The 27817-nt window shown below is 46.6% G+C and overlaps 1 protein-coding gene and 1 long non-coding RNA gene across 2 annotated transcripts; both read right to left on the reverse strand.

Moving 5' to 3' along the window:
* On the reverse strand, positions 1-27817 carry EHHADH (enoyl-CoA hydratase and 3-hydroxyacyl CoA dehydrogenase). Its single transcript, XM_064517060.1, has 7 exons — positions 27685-27817; positions 18220-18323; positions 17235-17410; positions 15642-15753; positions 15210-15314; positions 9154-9495; positions 1-2237 (listed from the first exon to the last, which is right to left on the reverse strand). The coding sequence occupies exons 1-7, from the start codon at positions 27756-27758 to the stop codon at positions 967-969; spliced, it is 2184 nt and encodes a 727-aa protein (XP_064373130.1). The 5' UTR covers positions 27759-27817; the 3' UTR covers positions 1-966.
* LOC112983453 (uncharacterized) lies at positions 3624-9147 on the reverse strand. The gene is made up of 2 exons (XR_003259230.2): positions 4536-9147; positions 3624-4211 (listed from the first exon to the last, which is right to left on the reverse strand). It is a non-coding gene; the product is annotated as an uncharacterized LOC112983453 (long non-coding RNA).

Here is a 27817-nt window from a genome sequence, read left to right on the forward strand (position 1 = left end):
TGAGATAATCAAAACAGTTTTATTAAAATAAAAAGCTCCAGTTAGTCATCCAGTGTTTATCTTCCTGAGAAGGGAACCCAGACCCATCTATTCCCCCGCCCCAGACTGCAGGCTACATTCACCACAGACGAGCAGGAGGAAACTGCCCCAAAGCACCAAGCTTGGGGCAAGTTTGGCTCCCCCTCCTCCTGCTCTGCTCCCTGCCTCCCTGTGTGCCTGCAGCAGCCTTCCCGCCTGCACAGTCCTTGAGCCATTCACATCTCGATGTGCTGTTCTGTCATTTTTTAGCATTTCTTCTGCAGCAGGGCAGAAGGGACGGTACCAGCCCTGCCCCTTGCTCCCTGTCCTCAGTAGCCCTCTCCTTCTCATTAGGATTCACATCTGAAAGGCGCTGCGCCCCTGATGCCACCTCTTCCCCAGCACTGGAAGGGAGCAGGCCCCAGCTGGCCGTGTTTGGAGAGCCAGGGGAATCCCATTTGGAGGTGAACTGTAAGGGGAGGATCTCAAAAAACTTGGAAATGGATCTAGGCCCGGATCTGTTAGAGCCAGGCAGTCTAAGGTGAACCGTGACCACCTCTCTCCTGCCTCGCACCATGATTTGCTTTGTGGGTGGTGGATGCCGCTCCCCTCCTTCGGCAAGAGAATGGCTGGAAGAGATACACAGCTGTGAAGACCTACAGGCAGAGCAAAATGAGCTGGGCCTTTACACAGCAACGTGCAAAGGAGGTAGGTGATGGCTGGTGGTGAGAAGGAAGAACGGGTGATGGCCGTGGTTACCTGCAGCAAGGTGGGATCTGACAGCAATCATTGGGTAAAGTTATTCTTCTCTGCAAAGGCCCAGGAAGGCCAGTAACATCATTCATGAGCCTGTAGCACTTTGGTGTTGATTGGAAAAGACAGTGCAATTACAGCACCTGTTTCTTGAGATCAGCATCCACTGAATTTATAGAGTGGGAGTCAACGAAATCACAGCTTGTTGCTCTGCCGGCTTACGTTAGACATCCACTCTTTGAGGGGAGGGTTCCCCATAGCTACCAGCTTCTTCAGAAAGGCACTGGGCCGCAGGCTGGGCACATCTGGGTGAGCCTCAGAGTATTTCTGGAGCTTAGCCAGAAGGCGAGGCAGCCCAACAGTAGAGGCATAGAACATGGGGCCACCCCTGTGCTTTGGCCACCCGTAGCCATTGACGTAAATCACATCGAGGTGTTCTGGGGCAGAAGCTATTCCCTCAGCCAGGATGTCAAAACCTTCATTGATGAGGGGAAACAGACAACGCTCCAGGATTTCCTCCTGGTCTATGAAGCGGGTCTTGATGTGATGGGTGTCCCTGTACTCAGACAGGAAGTTGTGAAGCCACGGGTCTGCCTTAGCTGTCCTGCCCCCAGCTTTCTCATACTGATACCAGCCTTTTCCATTTTTTTGGCCAAACCTGCCTTTCTCACACAGAAGATCAGGCAGCGGGCTGTAGCGATGGCCACCCCGCTGGCGGGCAGGTGTTCCTGGAGGTAGTGAGGCCCCAGTGAGGCCCTGGCCCTGTCGGGACCTCCAGCCCACATCCAGCCCAGCAAGATCAGACATTCGGAAAGGTCCTATCTTAAACCCAAAATCTTCAAGAACCTGATCTACATCTTCTGGTCTACTGCCTTCCTCTAAAAGGAAAACTGCCTGTTGTACATAAGGATGCATCATTCGATTCCCAACAAACCCAAAACAGTTCCCTACTACCACTCCAACTTTGTTCAGCGCTTTGGCGAGCTGCATGGCAGTGGCAATGGTAGTGGGGGATGTGTGACGCCCATAGATTATTTCTAATAGCCTCATCACATGAGCAGGGGAGAAGAAGTGTGTGCCAATGACCTGCTGTGGGCAGCTCGTGGCAGAAGCTATTTCATCGATATTCAGGGCTGACGTGTTTGTACACAGAAAGGCCCCTGGCTTGCAGATTCTTGATAGCTTGTGGAATATTTCCTTCTTTAGTGCCATGTTCTCAAACACAGCCTCAATAACAAGATCTACATCCCGCAATGCCTCAAAGTCCACAGTGAACTGGAGACGTGCAGGGTTATGGAAATCCAAGGTCTGGGTACCCTGCTTCATTTTCAAAGCCTCACGTTCCAAAAGGAGCATCACAGCTTTTCTTCCCATGTTCAGATACTCCAGATCCTGCTCCAGGGCTACGACAGGTATGTTGGCCTTGACCAGAGAAGTCACGATGCCTCGGCCCATTGTTCCCAGCCCTAGGGAGAAAAGTGAGACAGAATCAGACGTTATGAATACAAGTTCTTATGATTAATCACTCAATAATAGCACTTCTTTTGGTATCTCCAGGATAAAAAGCAAAAGTCTATGCAAAATGAGAGGTACACAGATTGGGAGGGGGGAGAAAAGGAGATAGGAAAAAGGAAGTCTTTCAGTGACCCTAATTGTTTCAAAAGCAATAGCATAAAAGCAAGTTAATGTCCTCCTGAGGTTATAAAATAACAATGGCATCACTCCAGTGTATGTGGACCATGTGATTCATGTCTTTTTCCTGCAAAACTTTATGCCAATGGAAACTGGCATCACTTAAGAGTTGGAACCTGGGAATGGCAGACAGGAGACCTGAGTTTCAACTTCAGCTCTGTTGTTGACTTCTAGTAGGCAGTTTCATAAGCAAACTTTGCCCTGTGGGTATCAGGGCCTCTCTGCTCCTGTACGAGTCAGATGACCGTTGATGGGCACTCCTGGCAGAACACTATGGGTAAGCAAACCCCGGGGAGTTTCACCCCAGTGGAGTTCAGAGATTCGATTTCTCCCTCCTCCTTCTTCCAAGCTTCCTCTTTGTCTCCTTTCTCTTCCCCCAGCACTTTATTGTCTAATCTTTGCTGTAAACACAAATTCAGTTGCTATTTCCATAAAGACTCTCAGACTCTGATCTGCTCTCATCTCCTGCCTAAAGCGAAACCTCAGCTTTTTTCTGTAGTGTCTTGTACGTCTCTCATTGCTGGGTCAAACCAGGTGGAGCTAATGCAGCATTCTTAACCCATTTTCAACATCCTCCAGCTCCTTTTTAATCAATCTGGACCACCAGTAAGTACCCTTTTGCCTGCTGTTCACACTTATATTGGGCATCTCTGTCGACTGGGAACCCTCTAAGTCCCCATATACAGGCCATTGATAACTTCTGAAGGTTCTTTCTCTGTGACAACTCCAAGACACAGTCTTCCTTGTCCAGCCATACAGTTAAAGCTCTTGTCCAGCCTCTCATAACTGAACATCCATTCCAGCAATATTTTTTCTCCAAGATCCATAAATGCATTACTCCCAGCTTGCATCCCTTGGGAATACCAGTGTGAAGGTTGCTGACCTGATCCCTTCCGTTTTCCTGTGCCCTTCCACCAGTCTTCCCTCTGTTGTGTTAAAAAAAAATGCCTCACTAACTTATGCTTTCCTACGAGACTGAACCCACACTAGCTACCTGCTCTCCCTGACCGAGCCTTTTTGGACTAAGCAAATGCAAACTAGTAAGAGAAGGCCAGCACAACTTCACCAGTTTTAAAAGTGCAAAGCATTCCCAAGAGGCTGATGATGCATCTGAATGTCAGGATTATGAATATCCCAAATAAAGCGACAGCTAGACAAAGTACAGGTTTGTTATAATTTTATAAAAACGATTTTTTTTAATCCCAGGTTTACAAACAAAAGTCAATCAGCTAAATAAATAAACAGAAACAAGGGGATTAAAACATTTGCTGGAAGCAGCTTTATGAAAAAGAGCTGAAATTATATCATCAGTTAAAGAAGTTCCAACAACCAAGGTCAAACAAGGCAGAACGTTTTTCCTGCAAGCACCACATCCCTGATTTGGTTCTGCCCCTGCACAGCTTGTGTACACACTGGATATTTAAAATGTGCCCTGCTTAGCTACAAGAACATCATTTCTTCAGACATCACTGTCTGGCAAGTTGCTCATAAACAACCATTTCACTCTCAAGCAAACGCTAAAGTTCCTCTCTAGGAAATTAGATCTGTTACTTCATAATCAAATACTACTAAAAATTAATTTGAAAATAAGACTAGAAAAAAAATCAATCCATTCTTAGTACTTCCTTGCTCATGGTTTGCTGACTGCAAAAAGAAAAAAAAAATCCTGCCACAAACACAAGGAGTTCCTCTCACTTTGAACAGTCCTTGGAGGCTTGGATGTGGAAGCAGGCTGCTAGGTCTTTTCCCTGTTTTTGGTGAGCTACAAGGATGCTTTCTCCTCGGACAGTGTGGGAGGGTAACGTAGCACCTCATGGATCCCCACCAAGCTTAGCCCCCACCTTTGAGGCGCTCTTTAGACATCATGGTGAGGGAACGGTGCCTCAAGCACCAGTGGTTTGCAGCACCACATCCCAAGTCTTCATGGCTCCCTCTTCGATTCTCCATTTTCTTTCCAGGGCAGAGACCTGGGGTTTCTCCCTAGAGTTTCCAAGTGCTGCTACAGAAATAGCCCGCACACCATGGGCCTTAGTAACTCCTGTTCCTCTCAGCCTTGGTCTCGTGACTGAAACCTTTGCAGTTCTCTCACAATATGAAAGGCTGCTTCCTCGTAGAGCAAAACCCCTTCTACAAGCAGAGGTTTTCCAACTTTCTTTTCAAGGGAAGCTCTGCAGCGTCATTAGCCAATTCAACTATTTGCTTTCCCCCGTGTGTAGTATGAGTAGTCCCATCTAGGTTTTTGCCACCCCATGACAGACAGGCATACATACTTGTAGCATTTCATTTTCTAGGCCACAGGAATAGGCTTATAGATAAGATATGAGCTTGCCAAGCTTGGTTTTGACCTAGAAAATCTGTCTCTCAACTTACTACATAACTTCAGTGGCCTGTATGAAATGATGTTTAATGAAGCTGGCAGAGAGAGTAATGAAAGCCCCAAGGGCTTTATTACATTAGAGCTTGCACAGCACGACTCCCCCAGAAATATTTTCTAAAATTGGGCTATAAAAAACAAGGAGTTATTTAGCAGGGAAAGAAACATTTCTGAGGACTTCCTCTTTTGATTTGATAGAGCTGGTGATCTTGGGGAAGAACATACTGAAGTAGAAAAAATGGTAGGGAATCATGGGGCCTTGCAAGTGCCGAAGGCTGTAGAGGAAAGAGACGGAGAAAGGGCCCGTGCTCAGTCCAGACTGTACAGAGCGAAACACGGCTAGGAACTATTCCCAAGTACACTGATTCCTACTGTATGTTCAGTTTTCTTTCTCAGTAGTGTCAAGCTAAGGGGTTCAGGCCTGTGCTCTCACCTCCCCCAAATCATCACACTAAAATAACCCCCCTATATTATAATCTTCCATTCAGGGGGCTGTTTTCAGAGCTGCCTTACCATCTTTCATGCCAAAGGCACTGCTTTCAAGAGAAGACTGAAATCTGCTTCAAACACAACAACAGAGCATCTAGCCGTCTTCCTTCTGGTCTTTTTGTGAAACGTAGCTTTGATATTTAAATGAAACTACCCTTGAACCCATTTAATTTCAGGCCAAATATACATATGACAAATCCTTTTGCTGGGCAAGCTGAGAGAATAATGATTGTTAATTATTGATCTGTCACATGAAGTATTTAGAATATGAAAAAAACATGCAAAATTAATTTAAGAATTTTAAAAAAAACAAGGTTGAAACCACATGAACTCAAAATATGTATAGAACACCACACCTACAGTCACACATACTAGAGCAACACAAATCCGCAGAAAATATACTGAACTGTACTGAATATTTGGACTTTAAAATGCCAGTAACGGAAATAATACTTTATAGCTTGGTAAAGATATGCAAAGACTATTCCAGTTCCCTGTTAAAAATAACAAGGTAGTAGACTGCTGCAAATTGGAGCTGCTTCTTTCTCTATTTCAGGGGATTAATTTCCATCAGAAATAATGTGATATGGAAGGCAGGCAGGGAGCTATGGAAAGACTGCAGGAGGAGGAGAGAGGAACTCTCTTTCCACGTGACCAGGAACCAGGGAAAGGGGAAGGGGACAGGAGCTGACAATTCAGAACAAGCAGAAGTGAATGAACTAGGTGACCACACGTGTGGCTCGAGGCAGCCAAGGACGGCAAAGCCAAGAGCGGGAGGGATCCCACAGAGCTGGGGGTTGCTGCTTATCAGTCTTTCAGTGAGGACACTGCAGACAAAGCCAGCTGGTGGGAAGGCAGGACTCGGCAGGAACGGTCGCCAATCCATTGGCAAGGCTATCTATGAAGCGTGCTCGCAAAAATGACAGATAATCCCTGTTGCTGAATCTGTGTTAAGACGTGGTCAGCAGGCGATGTGCTTACTCCCCGCAGTGACTTCCTGCTGACACTGGACAGACGGGAGCTGTGCGGCAAGGCTCCCCTAGCAGTCACAGCACTATCCAAAAGGTCCTCTGTGCCTACAGAAAAGGTACCAAAGTTTGAGGAAACCAGAGTGATCTTCTCAGTCCCTTCCCATCTTGCAGCAATAAAGGACAGAAGCAGCAGCATAATGCAGGAGCGTTTCAGTTAGTGAAACAGCAGGGCACTGCCTATTTGAAAAAGGGGGCTGCGTGATTTCCGACCATCCAAAAAAGATGCAAGATCCTGCCCTAAGTGCCTTCCTCTCTGCAGGGAAAATGGAGAGCCCCTGGCTGACCTGTGTAGACTCAGTGCCTTACAGAGATGATCAGCACTCTTTTAAAACATGTCAGGCCCTCAAAAATCCTCCCTAAGATTTTGATTTCTGGTGCTAAAGAATGCGCTGAAGACTAAGGACGTGAAATTGTGAGATCCTGTACAGCATGGCACTGACTGGAGAACGGCTTCGTGTTACAGCAGTCTGAGAGAAAAAATGCAATTGTGTTGGCATGTTCTAGACTTGCCTCCAAAGGACTTGCTATTTCACTGATATCAGATGGCAAGATAGGAGGAAAACCTTCTAGAGGAAGGAGAAAAAGCCCAGTGGGGTGGCAGAAAGAACTGGGTGATGGAGAGCAGGGATACTTTGCATGGCGAGGGACTGAGTATTACCAGGAAGTGATCAAGAACCTCCAAAATGGGAGATGCCACTTATCAAACGAAGGACAAGGTCTACACTTTGCATGAAGAAAGCAAGCTATAACTGTTGGCTACAGGGGCTATACTGACAGAAGCAGTGATTCAGATAAGGAATTAGGAGTCTTGATAGACATCAGCACCCTGAGTGCACTGATAAACCTTAATGGCCCTAAGCAGCCTCACCTGGGGTCTCTGCCCACACCCTGCCCACAGGCCCAGGAGCCCATTTAAACTCAGCCTGTGGCCCTTACTCCCTGCCTGTGCTGTGTGGAAGGAGGACCTGGTCTCCAGCTCTATCCTAGCTGTTCTAATGCCATGGATTGACTTCCCAGCTTGGTGTCCAACCTGTCTCCTTGCTATGGTGAGGTGATACTACCCCTGTGTCCTGGCTCCCTGTCCCTTGGGGAGCAGCGGCCCTTGCTGCTCCCTGACAGGGGATAAGTAACAGGAGGCGGCAAATGGGGTTTATGTGATCCTTGGGTGTTGTTGTGGGAATGCTGAGCAGGAGCCAGGAAGACATACCATCTTGGTCTCTCATCTTGGGGTAGTTACTTGTAGAATACTGCTTCTATTCCTGGTTTGCATGCTTACGAAGTATTGACAAATTAGGGGAGGTTCAGAGCTCTGAAAATGATCAGAGTTGCAGATTCTGCTTGACAGTGCAAGAATCAAAGCACTTAACTTAGGTTAAGGGGTTAGGGGATACTTTCTGACCAGAACTCAGAAGTCTCTCTGATGCACAGATGCAAATGCGTAACCCACTTGGTGGGAGATGTAGCCCAGCCAGTTCAGCCCAGAAACAAGGTATAAACTGCTGTTCTACTAGAACCTTTCAAGCAGACTGGATCTGTCCTTAATATGCACTTTAGCTCAGTCACAGCACCAAAATAAGTAAACCAGTTGTTCAGACCAGTTCTTCTGGCTGTTTCTTCATGGGGTTGGAATTTTGCAAGTGTTTTATTTAATCTAGCAAGATTTTTCATTAAATAGCAAAGAATGCCTGTTCTAACCACTGATTCTTGCCACCCAGTCACTCCTACAAAACTTCAACACAAGCCCTTCCTGCCAAAGGCTGTATTGCAGGGCTGAACTGTCTGTGTTTGCATGTGTCCAAAGTACCGTGCCTGCAAGTCACAGGATAAATTTAGCAATAATCCATGCCTTTTAACCTGAACGCTGTGACATCCACACCTTCTTCACAGGGTTGGTGGACCAATGTTCAAAAGAAAGGTTGTCATTAAAAATATGATGTAGATTAACCCACTGAAGTTAATGAAAAGAAGGGCACTTAAAGTGTTTCTGTGGCCTGAGATGAGCTTGCGGAGAGCTTGCACTGCTGAGCACAAGACAGACCTGAGAAGTAGCTGGGGAAGAGCAGTATTGATCTGGTGAGTTTCCTCTAAAACAGGATGGATGTTTTCCAAGTGCTCCATTACTTGTCTAACTGTTTTTTTGAGTGCTACTATCAACAGGCAGAGCTGAAAGATAGATTTTTTTTTTTTAAATCTCAGCAGTGCATCAAAGAGTTTTATTTAAATTGCTCCTATAAAAAATTAATGAAGGCATTATCTTGCTGGGCTACAAAATGGCAAGAGTGGATCCCAGTGAGATGAAGTCTTCTTAAAATACAGCTGTCAAAACATTTTTGTATTAATACATCCCTGAGTGATTCTTTGCACAAGCACTTGCAGTGCAGAGCTAGACCAGGCAGAGGAGAACTCCCTGCAAACCTGCTTATAACGTGGAACAAAGCCAGGACTCCTGGCAGCCCTCTTTAAAATGGATCAGGCAGATGAAGTGGTCCCTGAAATGAGAGGAAGGTAGGTGGGATCATCATAATCTAGCAGGATGTGACTTGTCATCTAATGTTATCCCTGAGCTCACCTATGGGTGATGGCTGTTAGTGCTGATGGCTTTTCCCTGTGTCACCTATGGGTCTGGAGTGTCTTTGCCTGCGATGGGTGCTGGTGCCTTTGACTACTGACTGCTTGGGAACCCTGGTCCCGGCCACCTTCTGCCATGGTAAAGCCTCCTCATACTTGGTTTACGCCCCTTCAGCTCCACTGTTGGCAATGTGGTCAGCAAACACGATGGCTCCCTCATTCCCTTACCTATCACAGCTGCTTTGCAGATGGGTTGAGGGGAAGCGCTTTTCCAAGAAGCACCGCTGGGCGTTGTCCACTTCTGCACCGCTCTCTCAGCAAAGAAAGCGTACTGCAGCGCTTGGGCCTGGCCTGACGTCAGCAGGACACCGAACAGCTCGCGCTCCTTGCGGAGCCCATCCGCGAAGGGCAGCTCTGCCGCGGCTTTGACTGCCTGGACGCACAGCTCTGGAGCCAGGCACCCGCGGGCCTGCTTCCTCACCTTCGCGAGAGCCTCGCTGAGAACAGCTTCGGTGTTGGGCAGTCTCGGCACTGGCTTCAGGCTGAGCCGGCGCGGTCCCAATGGTTGGTCTAGGGGAGAGAGGAGGAGTTACCGAACAGCCCAGCATCCTCGTTTCCTGGAGCACTACAGATTTTCATGCCTTTCTACATGGAACAGGAATGCAGTCCTCCTTTTTTTTTTTCTTCCTGCTGAACTCATTGCATTAGGATTTACATGGCAACCTGGGTCTGGCGCTAAAATGTCTGACGCTCCTCTTTGGTTTTCTGCTCACCCTGACAATTACAATTTTTCAAGTCCCTTCTTCCCAGACTTCAACAGAGCAAGATTTCAGTTTTGGACATGTAATTTTCCCCTTTTTTCCTTTTCTCAGCTATGCATGCTGCCTTGATTTCTCCAGCTCTTACTCAACAGTCTCAGTTGTCGCATAGGGAAGGTTTTTTTTTTTACCGGCTCTTTCTGTACTATCAATACTACAGTATTCCTCCAGTGTCACTCAGTACTTGGTGCTGAAGCCCCTTTGCTAGCCAGAAATGCTCCAGCCAAGGTCCTGAGCCAGGTATTTATGTGAAAGATTGGGAAATACACCTTGGCTTCAATTCTTCCCTCAGAGCAGGAGTCCCTCTATTCCCTTTGGGAGTAACCAGGAGGACAGCTCATGCGGCATGGGTTAGGGAGCAAATGAATAACAAGGAAGAGTTCACGCTTCTGTGTCAGCGAGAGGTGGATCAAGCAGCCACACAAATACATGAGGCTCATTACAGACCCAGGTTGCTATGGTGATACCTAAAAAGGATTTTAATTGAGAGAAGTTAGTTACATTTCAGACATCCAAATCCTTCCCATCCCCTTCAGAAGTACAAACCTCGGTGCCTGCTGGGACATCTTTGATCTGTTCATCCTCAGCCTATGCTCCTAATGGCAGCCTGCTTTGGTAAAGACTATGGAGGAACAAGATCAGAAATTCGGGAGATATCTCCTTAATATTACAAGATTTTCATATAGAGCCTTCTGTCATTGTAGCAGCATCCAGACTGTTAATTAACTGTGAGATAACAGAAGCCATTGCACTGACTCCTGCAGTCTGATTCCTCCAGCACAGCCACCAAGTGGGTGGGCCTGCTCCGATGGGGACCTCCGTATTTGCTGCTCTGAGAAGCTCTTAGGAGTACAGCCTCGTTACCGAGCTTTCGCTATGTCAGCTCTGCCATAGGACCACGTTTTCTTCAAAGGTGGCATCTTGCATCTAGCTCTCCCTTTGCTTGCTCTTGTCTGAGCTGGGAAACTGCCAGCGTGTCAGGTGGAAAGCTCAGGAGCAGGAAATCTGGTGCCCTGCTGTATGTGGGGCGCTGAAGAGCGGGAACGTGCACAGCACCACAGTCATGCTAACCAGGGTCAACCAAGCTGACCACGGAGCCTGTCCTGACTCCAGATCTTCCTCCAAGACAGGGCAAGGTTTAAAAGTAACACAGCCATGAGTTTCCAGGATGAGCAAAGATACAGATTTTCTGGAGCAACCATCTTCAGAGTTCAGGCTTTTTACTTAGGCCTCTTAGAGAACATACACAAAAGAAGACAAGCACTCATTCTCTAGGTAGCTTCCCTTCTAATCTGGGGTAAAGTCCCTTTATTTTTGAGTCTTTCCTCTCCTAAATTTATGTTTTTTTCTGCCACTGTCCTTAATTTAGGACTCGTATAGTGGGTTTCCTTTTGTCACAAAATAAAACTTCAGGTTTGTCCCATAAAGCAGATCTGATGGTTGGAAGACTATATAAGACTGGGCAGATCAGGAGACTTCATATGACATCTCTAATGATGTGGAAAGGATCTGTAAAGGGGAATGCTACTGGCAGCCTTTAAGCATGGTCTTCAGATAGCGAACAGCACTTAAGTGCAAATACTGATAGGGGAGATGAGTTACTTTTATTTATCATTCTGTGAGGAACTAACTCTCCTTCAAGTCCTGTAATGAAACCCTAATGTAGCTGTAAGCCCTTTGGTTTTGCTAAGTATTTCCATAGCACTTGAAATGATGACTCCTTTGCTGCTGCAATACTAATAAGAACCAGGAGCATATTTATAAGCAGGGAAAAATAATCCAAATCCAAACCTGAAAAGAAGAGATCAGTGCAGGCTACCCACAGCGTGCTTTGTGAAATCAGAGAGGCAGGAAGATGATGAACAGTATCAGTTGTTCATACTGCAGGGCAAGAGTATCGTCCATCCACAGGAGCTAGCAAAGGCTTCTGCTTTGTTTTACTCGTTTGCTCCTCCAGCAGTCTCCACTTAAAGCTAGCACGTGCCGTTAGCTAGCGGCAGTATATGCTATTCCTATGGGTTTCCTGAGACTCAGAAGAAATGCATCCTTCCTCCACAGTTACTGCTAGCGGTCTACAGTCAGAAGCTCATAATCATCTTTCCATATAGAATTCAATACTGACAGGGCCCAAACTAACCCAAATCAGACTGATTTTGCTTGGCTGTTTGGTGTAGGCCATTGATGCTTTTGTGCTCTGAGAAGAAGACAGCAGTCAATCAACAGATGTGATCAGAGAGCAAGGGAAGATTATAAAAGGGGAGCTTCAACCATGTCTGCTGCGCAGAGGATCAGCTCCTGTGTTCTTCAGCCTGCCATGAGCAATTACGGCAATTTTTCAATTTTGTGATGCCATCGGGTGGACAAATTATGAAATGCAGCTTTGAATTAGTGCAGTGATTATCAAGAGCAGTTAATGAAAGAACATCCTCCTCGTCTCCATGGATTTAGCTCCTGTCTGTTCCTTCCTTCTAAAAAATGCTTGCAAAAGTGCAGATTTTTTTTTTCCCTGAAGAGGCAAATTTGTCTGATGAAGGTTAGGAAGACATGCTCATTGGCTAATCTGCACTATATAATTCTTGTTTTTCACTGGAAAATTGAACTTGGACTCAGTGCTTCCTTCTGGGTACTCCTATAACAGCTTATTCAGCGCTGTCTGTGGGAAGGTCTTCTTCATTAGGAATACTCCATAAAAATGTGTGGATGGAGATGCTTTCCTAACATACCTACCATGCAGGTAGCTCTGTCAACTGCATATTGACTCAATAATCAAGGAAGTCTTGCTTCAGTAAGGCCAATCATCTGAGACTGATCTCTTGCCTTAAGATACTGCAGCTCCAGCACTGAGAAAGCTTTAGAAGAAAATAATTTCTGAATTGATTCTTGGAGACTGATCTGCCAGCACAACCCTCCCTGGCCTGAAATAGAAATTCCTTCAGTGGCAGAACTGGTTATTTAGCCAAACTGCTCTGCAAGAAGCCAGCAATTGCAAGGCTCACGTAAAAAGTCTTATTGGAAACAAAATGCTGGATGCCATACAAACATAGCAGACTTCTGTCATGGAGGGGTTTTTTGTGCAACTCTGTCTCTGGTTTTCTTAAGATCTGATGAATGTTCACTGAAATCTGAGCTTGCACAGGAACAAAAGTCAGAGCAGTCACACGAGACTGTCGCATCTTTTCTGCAGCCCTGTACGTTTGTGCTTGAGATACAGAACTGAATGTGCTGGTTTGCCTTTATATGGCAGGAGAATTATATTAACTTTGGGCAAAGGCCTAAGCCAGAAATGATCCAAATGAATATAGGGGCTCTGGGTACCCCATTCTTTCAACTTGATCAGGCAATCTGCAACTAAAGAGTGCATCAAAACTACTGTTTTTCAACAAGGTTTAATGATGACGTTTCCAAGAAGGAGGGGATGAGATTAGCTGACTCTTTCCAGTGTTTTTACTGTTAAGGCACATACTGCAAATGTCAGTAAAGCTGTTAGAAAGGGCCTAAAAGCAGCTTTTTAAAGTTCTGTCCAAATCAGTATATAGTGTGGTATGAAACACCCTCAATCACACTGGAATTTATCACTGGAATGACTTTAAACAGCAATAAACTGATGGAAAGGCTACAATAAATAATGAGCAAGCCTGGAAGAGACAGGCAACCTGCTGGACATCCAGCTAGGATACTTGTTTGCCTTTCCCATTCTTGAAAGAATTATTTTTTTCTTGCTAGTGACAATTTCCAGTGAAGATGAAGCTAAAGAACAGGAATTTGGCAGTAATATCAGGGCACATATATGTTCCAAAAAGTGAGTTACACCAAGGAATAGTGCGCTCAATGATTCATTCATTCCTGAACTTCTCCTCAAAGGTCAAGCTGACTTTTGCAATTCTGAACTGCTGCCCAATGTCTGTCACAGAGAAGAAATAAGCCCACAAATGTCTATAAATTTCACCCAGTGTCACACAGCATTTGCTGAAAGCCAGAACGCTTGCCAGTTCTAGCAATGTATCTGTTACTCATTTTATGATACACTGCTTCTGCCATCAATATTGGTATATTACAAAAGGCATCACTCAGAAGACAGAGGGTACGTCAAAGAGAACATATTATTTGTTGGGACAATTTCCCTAGAAAAGTAATAATATTTCATTGCTCTCCCAACAGATGGAGAAGAGAAATGGAGAATTCCCATTCAGAACAGAGACAAAATCAGCGACCCGAAGTGTCTTTGCTTTTCTTATAAGCACTAGTAAAGTACATCACCCACCTCTTTCTAAAACATAGTATTTAAATAGTCTGAGTGTATTTGGGAAAAGAGAAATGAGGATTGCTTATGTCATAAGTTTTTCTTCACTAAAAATGAAACTCAAAAATATGGTAACCTGAACGTAGTGAGAGGAAAGAACATATGTTACAGAAGACCCAGCCAAGGAACATCCTTTTGCACCAGTCTGGCAAAATCCCACATTGCAGCTAAGAAGTATGCAAGATACCAATCTTGACGAATAGCCCATGCATTGAACAATCTTCAAAATACAGTGCACTGTCATCTAGGACAAAGCTCGGATGGCTTCAGCTTCTAGCATGGGAGAAGCATTCCTACAGAGAAGGAAAAAGTCTTGTTTCTAGTGAGGAGAACTGCAGGAGGAGAAGAGCACCCCAGCTTGAAAGAGCATCACCTATAAAGGTCATGAGAGGAGAAAGCTTTTTGCTTCCCTGCATGCATTTTATGTGAAGAGCTCCAGATGCAATCCTGATGGAGTGAATGGTGTGTATCTCCCAAGGTATAAGAAGGTTAATAGTGGAGAAATGTCATGCCTTCTCTGAAGGTGAAACTCCTCATGCTGCACAGGGAATGCTCCTCTTTCAGTGTTAACTCCAGTGAATTTGATCTTGTTACTTTAGGGTGGAAAAGAATCTCTTCACATACCTCTCATCTCCACAGGCCATTTTCTAATGAAGTAACTAAAGGATTAGGGAGAGAGTTGTTTACAGACTCATGGATCATTAGGTTCAGCCAAAGAGGTCCCTCCATTAGAAGGAGAAAGTTATTTTTGATCAGCTGTTATTGATTGGGCAACCAAACTACATAAAATACCAACTCAGACTGTCATCCCAAACAGTATCTGGAAAGAGCACATACTCCCCAAACTCAGCTGTGAGTGAGCAGACCAGAGGAGCATGTGAGTTTGGATGTACAATTAAGAAGCATGAGGACTCCATGTAGATCTATACCTCTCTGAATCCTCACCTGAATTTCTGCAGTTTTGTAACAGCTCTGAGTTTTTTCCTTCAGACACTTCACAGAAAACAAATTCTCTAGTTAATTTTCTTTTGTACAGATTCCAAAACCCAGTGGAGAAGAAGGGAGCATATGGAGTAGAACAAACTAGTGGGCTTTGTTCTGACTCTTTGTTTCTGCCCTGAAACCTCCCCAATGATTTCTTGGCATTGCTACAATTCTTTCCTCACCAACCACTCTGTTTGCCAAGCGAATTGCTGCCTCAACTGTGTTTTCTTCCACAACTTCATCAACCATGCCCAGCTTCAGTGCCTCAGTTGCCGGAATGTGTCTTCCTGTGATAAAAAGACAAATAAAGTGACTTTGGTGGAGCATTGCAGGTGATTTCATTTCTTTCCATCTGATAAAATAGCTGTGTATCTGGCTTCAAATTTGAGCAATGCTTATCCTCATGCACACAGAAAAGCAATACTAACTATACGCTTCAGAAGTACATAAGCATGCACCTTTCCAAGTCCATCATTAGGGGAGGCAGGCTGATTTTCAACTCAAGCAGCTTCACATACGTAAAAGAAAAACTCCCGTTTCATCAGACCAAGCTGGTGGTATGGCTCAGTGCCCCATCCTTATGTTCAGAGACAGGCCAAGGCACAGTACTTTACCTGTCGTGATTATATCCAGAGCTGCTGGTATCCCAATCAGTCGGGGCAGTCGCTGAGTGCCTTCAGCACCTGGAAGTAGCCCAAGGGTGACCTCTGGCAAACCCATCCGGGCCTAAAGCGAAGTCAAAGGCAGCAACAGATCTGATTAGCAAGAACAACGATTATGAACTCAGCAGGGAAGAGGAAAGGCAAGCAGACCTGATTCTCATGGAAGCCTCCAAAAACCTGTTCTACGTAGAAACCTGATCCTTCCTCTCTGCTACGCAAGACATTTAAAACAAAAGCCCACTCAACCTTTCCAAGAACTCGTGTACAAAGGCAGTGGAGGCAACGTTGCCCTCCAGCAGAGGTGTGTGGGCTAGCGCAGCACTGGGGGAGCGCAGGGGGCCCACAGCGTCCTCCAGGCCATGACACACAGGTGCAAATTATTGCTTTTATCTGTGCAGCTTGCCAAGTCAGACGGTTGTTACCAAATGCTCGAGGGCACTCTGTGACCTAGCTGTTATCCCCCTACCCTAATTCTGGGAAATTTAGTGAAGGGAAGATTGGTACCACTTTCATACTGAACTTTTCACTAACCTTCCTTTGAAAGCGCTCAGATGCCTCTTGGTACACTTAGCCTTTAGTAGGGCTGATAGAGAAGCCAGGGCAGCAGAAAAGGGGCAAAGCAGTATCTTGCATTCTCTTAAAAATCTGTCCAGATTTTGTTGCCATTTAAAAAATTACAATTTGCACATTTCCCACTGAGTTCTTAAGAGATCTGGAGTCATTTTAAGACTGCTACTTCAGGCACCTGTGCACTACCTCATTATAGTGTTCTGGAAAACCATGCAGGCATGGAGAAAGGGGCTGCAAAAGTAAGGGGATGCCCCTGTCAGTGATGAGTCTCTATAAGGAGACCAGGTACCGCTAAAAGGCAGTTCATCGTTCCTGAATCCTGAGGGAGGGAGCTCAAGAAATACTGGATCACTCTTTTGAAGACTTTTCAAAAATCTGTCTGTTGGTCAGAGCACTCCCCGAGGAACCTGAGCCCAAGGGGAATCAAAACGCAAGTGCTCCACACTAGCTGAGCTTCAACCACCTGTTGAAATTAGGCCACTAGCAGAAAGAAATGCAAAATTCACAGGGCTGCGAGAAAAGTAAGCAAGAGCAGGTCAGGCTGTGCGAGCCAGTGAGATGGGCACAGCTCTGGATACAGCTATCTACCTCAGAAATCAGATAATGGCTACTTTACGGAAACCTAAGGCAAATTAAGTTATCCCCCCAGGCAAACCTAAGGCAAATTAAGTAAGGCTTAGACTTACTGAAGTGCCGGTGCAGCCATTTTACTCTACTAGTTATAAATCAACTCTGTATGTAGAAAGGAATTGCAATTAGCTATTTAAGAAGACTAACGACAGGATGGCAAGGAGGGAGCTATAGGTGAAAAACGTCTGCGCACACTGAGACTTGCACCCTGCAGCTGAAGCTCTTGTGCTAAAGCCCCCGCAAAGCACTCTGCCCCGCGGCTCTCCAAGAGCAGCCTCCCACCCTGCACACAGCCATAGGCTCCAGATGCCTTTGCCAACCTCCCTCGTTCACCGCACGTGTTACCTGCACGTGTGCAATGCGGTAGTGACAGCCAAGTGCCACCTCCAGGCCTCCGCCGAAGGCAATGCCTTCAATGGCAGCCACCGCGGGTTTCTCACTCCTTTCTATGAGAGAGACTATGGAGGCCAAGTCAACACCCCGTCTCTGCTGAGGAGCAGAAAATCCTCGAATGTCAGCTCCTGAGGAAGCACAAAGAAGCACAAAGCAATGAAGAGGAACTGGGGAAGACGGAGATTGGAATGATCCTTCCCTCTGTGCCTTTAAACATTGGTGCTCACAGATGATGGAGTCCCTGAAGAGAGGGGTTAAAAGGAATCAACCTTTCTTGGGACCCGCTGCAGAAAACCCTGGCTCCTTAGCCTCTGCAGAGGCTCAAGGGAAGGCTAAGTACAAAAATATGTTATACCTGTAAAGATCATGCAATTTCTACAGCAGTTCTCAGAGAGATGCTTGTTTTAAAAAAAAAAAAAAAGAAAAAGAAAGAAAAAACAGTGAGTCTGGAAGAATTAAGCTCAGGTTACTAGTAACAAGCAATGCTGAGCTCTGCAGAAATTCCCTAGCTTCAGACACCCATCACAGGTTTCAAAAACCAGAGAAGATCTGTTTTTCACCATCGCACCAACCCAGGCATGTTCTGTACGCTGGACCAGTAGCTGGTCCAGAGACTGTGCACAAACAAAGCCACAGAGGACAAGGTTGCACCAGTATCTCAAGGAGGTGAGAGAGAGTCCCAGCTGTTGCCCGTTCTAGCAAGCACGCACCAGCTCATTTCTTGGCCTGGAAGGGCGCTCAGACCAATTTCTTCTGTGCCCCGTGGCAATTGTGGCACAGCAGAGTAGAAGCAGCCTGTTGTCCTATGGCTGTTTCTAGCCAAATCAGGACTTGTGGTGTTTTCCCAGCAGTGTTACAGGGTGGAAAAGCTCCCAACGTGAGGGGCTGACAGTTTTTTCTCTTGTTCTCAGCATGTGTTTGAAGGAAAATGTCTTACCTGCGCTGAATTTCCCATTTTCGCCACAGATCACAATAGCTTTGACTGAAGGATCTGCATCTGCTCTCTTCAGTCCATCCTCCAAAGCCTGGATAACTGTGAAACTGAAATAAATTAAAGATTCAGTGACTAAGGATCAACTACGTTAGCTTCCTAGGAGGTCTGTGCTGTACACACCAACACCAGGTGGCCCAAGGAAAACGAACGGTAAGTCCAATTTTGGGGAAAACAGCTTAGCATAATTTAAAAGTAATTAATGCTAAACCACTGACAATCTAAGAACTTTTTAAAAGGGAAATGAGCTCCAGGGATAAAGAAGGATCTTTCGGACACCTGACAGAGTCGGTGTGTTGATAATTATAATGCCTCCACTTTGCAGAGGTCTGCGTATAGCCCAGATTTGAGCTTGTGTGAATTTGGGCCTAAAATACTAAGTCGGATCTCTTTTTTGTGTCTCATCAGAACGTTTTTCCAGACATAAGCAGTAAATTTGGCCAGCAAAGAATTAACAAAGAACTTAAAAATTAAACAGTAAAAATATAAATAGCATGTTTACAAATCAGCTCTTCTAAAAATCTGACCTGACCCTAGGTCCCTTTGGCATTTGAAGCTTAAAAGCTAAATACATACATACATACATACATATATGTGTGTGTGTGTGTATCTATATATACACACATATGGAGAGTATAATCTGCTTTAGAAGACAGTGACAATAGAGAAGCTGGTACATAGAAGCAGGAGCATGAACACTTAACAACTTAACACGTTAAATGAGGCTCTTTGTTAATATAGGTATTAACAAATATTTCACATATATAATATTTATAGTATTTATATACTAATACATTCATATACACACACTAATAAGTATGTAAGTGTATATATAGAATATGTGCACGTGTGTGTCTATCCTGCATGTGCAGATAATTCCTCTGATTCACATCTGGCTCTTCCAGGCACTCAGCTGAGCTTTGCACCCCGGCTTTCCACCTCCTGCAGCCGCCGCCTCTCCGCGCTGCTAACATGCCACATGCAGCTCTTCTCATACCTTCCCCTTGATCCTCCTCTGCACCCAGATTTCCTTTCGAGCGAACCGCAGGTATTTCATCTGCCCTTCATCTAAGGTGCCCTTCATCTGCTGTGCCAGACAGAGGGCAACTTCATCTGAGCAGCCCGCGGGCCCCGAGCCCCATCTCCTCTGCCTCTCCTGCAGTACCGGCAGGTCAGCCGAAGGAAATATCACAATTGGTGTTTTCCCCTCAAAAACCGAAAGAAATAAAACCACAGAAAAATCTCAGCTATCTGTAACGCACATCTGGTCAGGATGACACGAAAGTCCAAAAGAAATGAGGGATAGGAAGCAGCTAATAGAAACGAGGGAAAGGTCTCAGAAAATAGGAAGCGAGCATACAAAAGCGAATCAGATTAGGCAGCTTTATCACAGTTTACAAAATAGATCTTATTTAATCATCTAAGGCTGGAGTTGATAAGAGGGGAACAAATAAACACAGCTTTTGGTCCTATGTAGTTCAGCAGGATTTCTGGAGCAAAAGAACTGTGAATCAAATCCACCGTCTGCCTTGGCCCAGACTCCTGTCCAGAGGGAGCTGACAAAGCAGAATTCAACATATATACATACATGCATATATATATGTGTATGTATAATCTTGACTATAAAAAAGCTACTGATAAACTGTTTTGTAAAGCTATTGAAATTACAGCTATCTTATTTAAATCTTGTATATTCCAACTTGCTTAAAATTCAGGTTTCTAAATTTCTAGGCTGCCATTTGTTTTCTAAACTGCACGTGAAAATGGTCTAGGGCTCAATAAACGCCCTGTCTGCAGTTACAGGGGAGAGGCGAGCGAGCGAGCGATCCTCCTGGGGAATGGATCCCGACACGCAGAACTTTTCCACGCCAGCTCCCTGCTGCAGACCCCCGCCCCGGGAGAGCAGCCGGCAGCCACCCGGCCCGCGCTGCCACCGCCCTCTGCTACATGCGCTGAGCTGAGCTGCACGTCGCTGCCTCGCGCACGGAGAGCTCGCTCTCAGACCCACGTCGGTGATCAGCCGCGGCCGGTTTGCTCGTTTTCTCTGTTTCCGAGGCTCCGAACAGGGAGGGAAGCAGAAGCCCTCCCATGGCTCTGCAGGACGGCACACGAAAGGCGGCGGTGCTACTGGATTTTCCGTTGAAAGCCACCCCGAGCGCACGTGTGCCTGCACACGCACACGCATTTACTCAACTACAGCCGTATCTGCTTAAGGCCAGCTTTGGAGCGATCCCCGTTTCCCTCAGAGCTTACTACAGCGCGCGTTTGTGCATCCGTCAGGCTGTTGCATCGCTTGTACTTTGTGTAGAGCTGATCTGCAGATCGAGACATTGCAGCCGGCTTCTTGTGACCCGGCCGTACCGTCCTCTTCTTGCTCCAGCAAGCGCAAGCGCTGCTGCAACTCTGGGATACTGCCAGCCGCATTTGGATGAGCTCCATCCCATTTTCTCCATCCTGTACAGGAACTGCTGATTTCTCCAAATACTACCACCACCTTTTTATTGCCCTTGAGGGACAGCTCTGCCTAGCTATTCCCAAACTGCTGCCTTGTAGCTCCTTGACAATTTATAGTCTCTCCCTCTTATTCATTTATCACGGCTGCTTTCACCAAATTTGCAAGCGACCTCTCTTGGTGAAGATGGCAGCAGACCTGGCTACCTGTCCCCTGCCTGGTGACTCTGCTGTGTCTCATATTTGAGCTGACATCCTTATGCACCACCATGCAAAAGGGCCCTGCTCACTTTTCCTATGCCGCCTTTGAGAGCTCCTGCTATTTTCCCACCCTCTCAGAGCCCCTTCCTTGACTCTTCCTCCTTCCCAGGCTGTAGCAAACATAAGGAAGGGCCTCCAAAAATCTCCCTCCCCTTAGGCTTTCTCCAAGCCATAAGCCCAGTTTCACACATAAGCTTGGTGGCTGGCGAAAAGGCAGTCAAGCTCTGTTGATACCCAATGGAGAGGAGTGTGAATTAAAAAGAATTGAGAAATAAGCCTCCGTACTCAAATCGTGCAGGTTGTTTTAATATATTTAGGGACATTTGACATAGAAAGGAGACTTGTCATAAAGTAAATGGAAATGCTTCACTGTACTAACGTGTAAAAGCCTGGGCCAGCTAACCATGCTTGTAGGGGTGCCTCAGCATCGAAGCAGGAAAGTTACAGCCTGAGAAGGAAAAGCAGGAGAGTTCGAGAAGTTCCCTGTACGCCAGATGTCGGAAGACCTACCAGCTCCTAGCCGCTGCACATCCCTCCTTGCAAATCAAAAATAAAGAGAAGCTCTTAGCAAAGGCTGTTAATCGGGGTGGCTGGCCAAGCAGAGGAGGTGGAGGGGAAGCGCCGGGATCAGCTGCTGCCTGGATAAGGCCAGGCTACGCGGCAGCATCAGGGACAGCCCTGGGACGCGGATGCCACAGACCGAGAGATGTGATATTGCCAGAGAGGGAACAGTCAGTTGGGAAGCAATGGCCTCACCCAGAAATCAAAGTCAACCCTAAATCCTGACATTAGCAATGGTTCTTTAAAGCAAAAAGAATTTGGACATGATGAAGACAAACTACTAGATGACTCAGTAAAGGTCTTTTCAGCGCATGTGATTTCATGTGGTGGAATATGAAAGCTTTCCAAGTTTAATATACGGTTTCATATTCTGTCGGGAAAATACATATTAAAAACTTGTTTTTATGCCATCCCCTTTGTCACATCGAGTGCTGCGGCTGCTGTTGGCGGAGGACGGGCAGGCTGCACCCGGTGCTCTCCGCTCCTCGACGACTGCTTTCTGCACCGGCGGAGGGGGGCCAGGCCACAGAAATACCAAACTCACCTAGCAGCGGGGAGGTTAGAAAACCGCTACAAAAAGTCACTACGCTTAACAGACCATGGCGCAAGGAGGGCAAAAATGTACGTACTAGTATCCTGAACAAACGCTAAATTATCCATCTGACAATACTGGGTAGAACAGATGCACAATCCTGAGGAACAGGCAAGAAGCAGTCAAACATCTCTGTGTCTGCAGCAGGCGCACGATGAGCAGATGCGAAATACCCAAATAAAAGGTTTGTCTGCATCAGAGAGGAAGGTTCAGGATCTTAGGTAGGAAATTATTTTACGAGCCCATAGCATTTACAATACACTCTTTCTACCAGAAGAAAAGTTACTCATTCATGCTGCCCCAAAAGGACAATTCAACACCTGTATTACTCATATTAATGCATCAGAACTACTTTTTCTACAGAGCAACTTGACCCTGTTGTTGCATAAATATTTCTTCCTCCTTCATACATCTTTCTCTCAGTGAGAATTTTTTTTGTGGGACAAAAAGGAAGCAACGCCAGATTTTTTGCAGCCTCTTGTTCTCGTAAGATAAAGGAATATGTTTTCCCCAGGACATACGTTACAGTCCAACGCAGAGGCTGCACTGCTTTGTAACTCACACATCACAACTGGTACTAAAAGAGGTAATTTTCAATGAAAGCATCACAGTAAAGTGTGTGATAGTAAAATTATAAAAGTACTCAAGAGTATCACAACTTTAAATAGCTAGAGCGTAAAAGAAACAAAAAAGTCACCATAGTTTGCATAAGGATTTCATTACCCTGACAGTATCATTCATTTAACAGTAACTGCAAAAATTCAGTGTTTGCATTTCAATCAATACTTAATCTCTTGCTATACAGTCAGCTCTACCACATGTATATTATTTTGACTGTAAGAAAAGTGATTATGCCAAGCTGATTCGATGTTAAGTATTTCAGTAATGCATGGTAGGTGCTGTTAAAGATCATGTGCACCCCAGGATATAAGAATATTCTTGCACATGACCACACCAGGTTATCTCCATTTCGCATAAAACCCTGCTCATTGCAATGATGGTGTGCTGGATTTGTAAGAAGGTTTTATTATTTACTATAACAATTTCGGATTTTAGCGAGGATTTGTGAACGTAAACATCTTCTGCTTTTAAAAAAAAGCAGTTTAAGAGAATCCTGAAAATAAGCTCAGCCACCTTTAAAGAAGTCCGACTCCAATAAACTGTCTCTAGCAGAAAATGTCATTTATGGAGAACATGCGAGTCTGGTCCTTTCCCCTTGTACTCCCCCAACATCCGCAATCGCTGTATTAGGGATGTTACTGCGTACATCATACCCAGCCTTTTAGCATCCATTTATGGCCCTGCTGTCCATGAATTTGTCTAATCCTTTTCTGATCCTGCCGATCCCATCTGCCTCCGCAGGCTCCTGCGGCATCGAGCTCTGCCCTGCTCTGTACAGAAATACATTATCTGTCTTAAACCAATCTCCTACTAGTTTAATCAAATGCCTTAGTTCAGCGTCACAGGATTTGGTAAATAACAGTTATGCCTTTAACTTATCCACCTTCCCTATGATTTTGTAAACCTTGACCTTATCTCCCCCCGTCCGCAGCCTTTTTCTCTCCAAACTGATGACCCTCAGCCTTTGCAGCCTGCCTTGTTAATGCAGTGCTCCAGCCCCTGCACTGTTTCGGCTGTGATCCTTTCCAGATCTTCTCTAACTCTGTGTCCTTCTTCAGATGCAAAGTCCAGAAAGGCATACAGTACCTAAGGTGTTTCACAGAGCAGCAAACTGATGCTCTCTGGTTTGCTCTCAACATACTGCTGGATGGTGCCCAATATTTTATGGGTTTGGAGCTGTTCTGGCACACTGAGCTGATGATTTCAGAGAACTATCAATGGTGATGATCCCTTTCCTGAGTTGTAACTGCCAGTTTTGAGCTCGGCACCCTGTAAACTTGATCTGGATTATTTTTCCCGTGATACTTTACCTTCTATTTCTCTACACTGACACTCTTTTTACCATCTTTTTGCCCATTCACAGTTTTCTGATGGTCTTTGCCATCAGCGTGGCATTTGAACACCCAAAATCGCTGAGTATAATCTGCAGACTTGGCACTTTCACTGTTTACTCCCTTCTTCAGGTCACTGATGAAGATGGTCTCAGTACCAAAATCTGGGAGACCCTCTCCTCCGCTGACTCTTCTCTATCCTGGAAAGGGACTCTCCAGCCCCGGCCTTTGCTTCTGGTCCTGTGACCAGCTTTCAGACCACCAGAGACCCTTTCCACCAATCCTACAGCAACCTGGTCTCTCTAACAGCCTTTGAAGCGGGAAATGTAAATATGTTGCGTCCATTTGATCTCCTTTACCTGTGGAAATCCAGCCGGTTAGCACAGCAGGATTTCTCTTCACACAGGCCATGCTGACTTCTTCCCAGCACAAGGAATTCACGGCCCTTCTCTCTCACGGCCTTGTAATCGCCGAGTGTTCCTTTTACACATTTATCTTCAAGAGATCCCTCCAATTCCCTAGCTAGCTTCTGATGTATTTAAAGAACTTTTTGCTATCAGTTTTTAGCATCCCTTGAAATGCACTCTTCATATTTTTTTAGGCCTCTTATTTTCCAATATACATCTGTATTTCATGTCTCCATATTGTACATCTATACTGTCATGTTCTCTAATCTCATTTAACATTTTCTGGCCATTATGCCGCTCGGGGGTCAGCAGGACGGGCCTTGCAGGCAGACAGAGCCTGGCGCTTCCACCCAAAGGGAAGCCAAGGTTTTCCAGTCATGACTCTTACGCTGTGACCCTTTATTTAATCCCACACACAGACTCCCCCATCCCACATGCTACTCTGTCATTCCTGTAGACTAGTGGCCTGGCAACATTGCAGCCAATTGATGAGTCTCTTTTCAGCAGGTCTCTGAGGCACCATGTGCATTTTGTTTCCCTCCCGCCCTTTCAGAGGCACACTCAAGTTTCGGCACGTCCAGCTCACGGGCTGCATCACTCCATACCAGGAGCTTTTCTGCACCTGTTGGCTGAGATGTCTAAACACTGCTCTACATCCTTTTTAATTTTCACTGCCAGCAGCCTGGCTCTGCTAAGATTAAGGTGCAGCTGATCCTTTCCCTTGGAAGTCTTGCCTGCCTTTTACAGCCTCCTCCTGCCCCCAAAGGCTTCCCAGTTCCTTGCACGTCCAATCCCTTCCCTCTGCTCCGTGGTCTCACAGATGCTTTAGGACTGCAGATCTCCGAAAATGAAACGCTCAGGTGATGGCACTGAGCACCACATATGACGGGATGAGGGATGAGGCTGGCGCAGAGCGGAGCGGGAAGAACACACCAGCCTTTTAAAAAGCATCTGTGCCTGCCATGAAATTAAATTGCCGGGATGGTGGGACGTGGCTCCTGTCTGCACGTTTCACTGCCTGCTGTCACCTACGCCGGCAAACATTTCAGATAGCGATCACAAACCTGCTCCACTTTAGCAACGTATACAACATCTACAGAAGCCGGAGGAGCACACGCGGCTCACAGAGTGCCCTCTGCCTTTCCTAGCTACATAAGGTCTCAGCTGAAACCTGCCTGACTGCAAGTATGCGATAATTACTGACACCCACTGAAACAGGTCTCACTACAAGAGAAAACAAAATGATGCAAAGCTGGTTAAAGCTGAGCTCAGTGCATCCTCCACACTTGCTCCTTGCAAATTCAGTGGGTCTCCTTAATAAATTAAGAAATAAAGTATGAGCCAATGCGAACTGATGCAGCATTTGATGGCAACTGCCTTTCTACTGGACCTAAAGCGGCTTCTCCCTCCTGCGGCAGGGGGGAGAGAGCAGGACCGTGACCACGTCAGCCCTGGCTTCCAGTGTCATGGAGCTGCGCCCTGTGCAGGAGGAAGGATGAGGAGCTTGGGAAACAGAAACAGAGGCAGGGAGGTGTATTTAGGAGGCCGTTACGCAGATGTGTGCCGCTGGTGCTCAAAGGCAGAAGGCAAGTAGAGCACTTTGGGTTTTATCACGGACTGCTCAGAAGAAACAGTTAAGGCTGCCTGGGCACATATGTTTAGTTCTGTATTCTGTACTTTGCACTGTAAGGATGGCAAGTTCACTGTGGGAACAGCTTGGCAGTTTTCCTAGGCTGGTCAAGCTAGCTTTCCTAGCTCTCAGGCCCAAGCCGGCCCAAGGGACGTTTTGCACCTGGCACTTCCGGGAGCCTTACGAGTCTGGTTCAGCTCATTAAGTCACTCCAAGTTTGTTTTCTCACGGTATTTATCAGGGGACAGGAAAATTATCTTACTCCTCTCTCAAATGTGTTGCAAAAGAAGAGCAAGGGTTGGCAGCTACTGCAGAGCAACGTAGCTTGCTACGGCTTGTGGCAGCAGCTGGTGTCTCCTGTTCGTGCTCTTACTTGTCTCCCTCAGCTTCCTTTTGACAAGCTTGCTGGTACAGAAGCTGAGCACAGCTTCAGCGGATCTTCTGGCTCCTGCAAAAGCATCGAAGGTACACTATGGGCACTGTTACAGCGCGGTGTTACAGCAACTGCAGCTGCTTACAAAGGGTCTGTGTGCTCCTCAGAGCTAAATTAACTGAAAAATACACAAACCTTAGACCAAATGATTTAAAGAAGAAGAACATATGTGTCCTTTCAAACACATGAGAAACTACAACTTCAGAGGCTGCTTTGCATTTGACTACATTTTTCTCTGGCTTGTGTTTGAGATTGCCTGGGGACTTTCTTGACCAAGAGCAGTATTTAGAGGTCAATTCCTTAAGTATTTTTAAAAAGCGAACTACCTGTCTAGTCTTCTGACAGCCCTCCCCGTGGGCTAATCCAGCCTCACCCCGGCCTCCTACCTCCGGCCGTGGCTGGAAGCGCAGCCCCGCCAGCCGGGGCTCCCGCTCCGAGGCAGCTCCTCGTGCTCAGCCGCCTCCCCTGTTCACCAAGCCCTCGGCCTCAACCCCTGCGCTCACTTGGCAGCGCGGGGAGCAGGGAGCAGGGAGCAGCCTGCCTGCGCCGGCCGCGCAAGCGCCGCCGAGCACGTGCAATGGCGAAATAAAGCGAACAGCAGCAAATCTTAACGCAGCAGCCGTTTTCGCCCGGGAGCCCCGAAGGCTCGCCAGGATGCAATACCGGGCTGCTAACGATGGCGCGTAATCGCTTGCTGGAAGCATCACCTTCGTACCTAAAAACCGGGCGGTGATGAGAAAAGTGCTAAGTTTTAGAAAGGATTCCCGGGGGCATTGGAGCAAGTCCAGATTGGTAAAGCTGACCTCTCTCCTGCATAAATCAACAGAACCTGCAACAGAGAAGCCACGGAAAAGTACAGCGCGTGTTTCGCAAAGAGGAGTTCGGCTCAGAGGCCCCTGGCAGCTTCCTGAGGGAGCCAGCGAGGCTGACGCCCTTCGCCCAGCGGCCCAGACCCCTCCAGCGAGCTCCCGGCCGCGGCGGGTTAAGCACAGCCCGCGCCGGGCTCAGCAGAAAGGGCTTCGCGCGGGGGAGGGGGGAAGGGGCAGCGGGGCGAGGCGGCAAGCGGCGGGAGGCCTGGGGGCGGCGGGGGCACAGGCCGGGCGCGGGGCCCGGCGCGCCGTTACCTCAGCGCGTTGAGCGGCGGGTTGCGGAGGCGGATGACGGCCACGGCGGCGGCTGCCCGCACGTACTGCGCCATGGCGGGCCCCACCGCCGCGCTCCGCCCGCCGCCGGCCCGCCCCGGCCCCGCGGGGCGGC

Source organism: Dromaius novaehollandiae, chromosome 9 (assembly GCF_036370855.1).
Source record: "Dromaius novaehollandiae isolate bDroNov1 chromosome 9, bDroNov1.hap1, whole genome shotgun sequence".
NCBI classification, from domain to species: Eukaryota; Metazoa; Chordata; class Aves; order Casuariiformes; family Dromaiidae; genus Dromaius; species Dromaius novaehollandiae.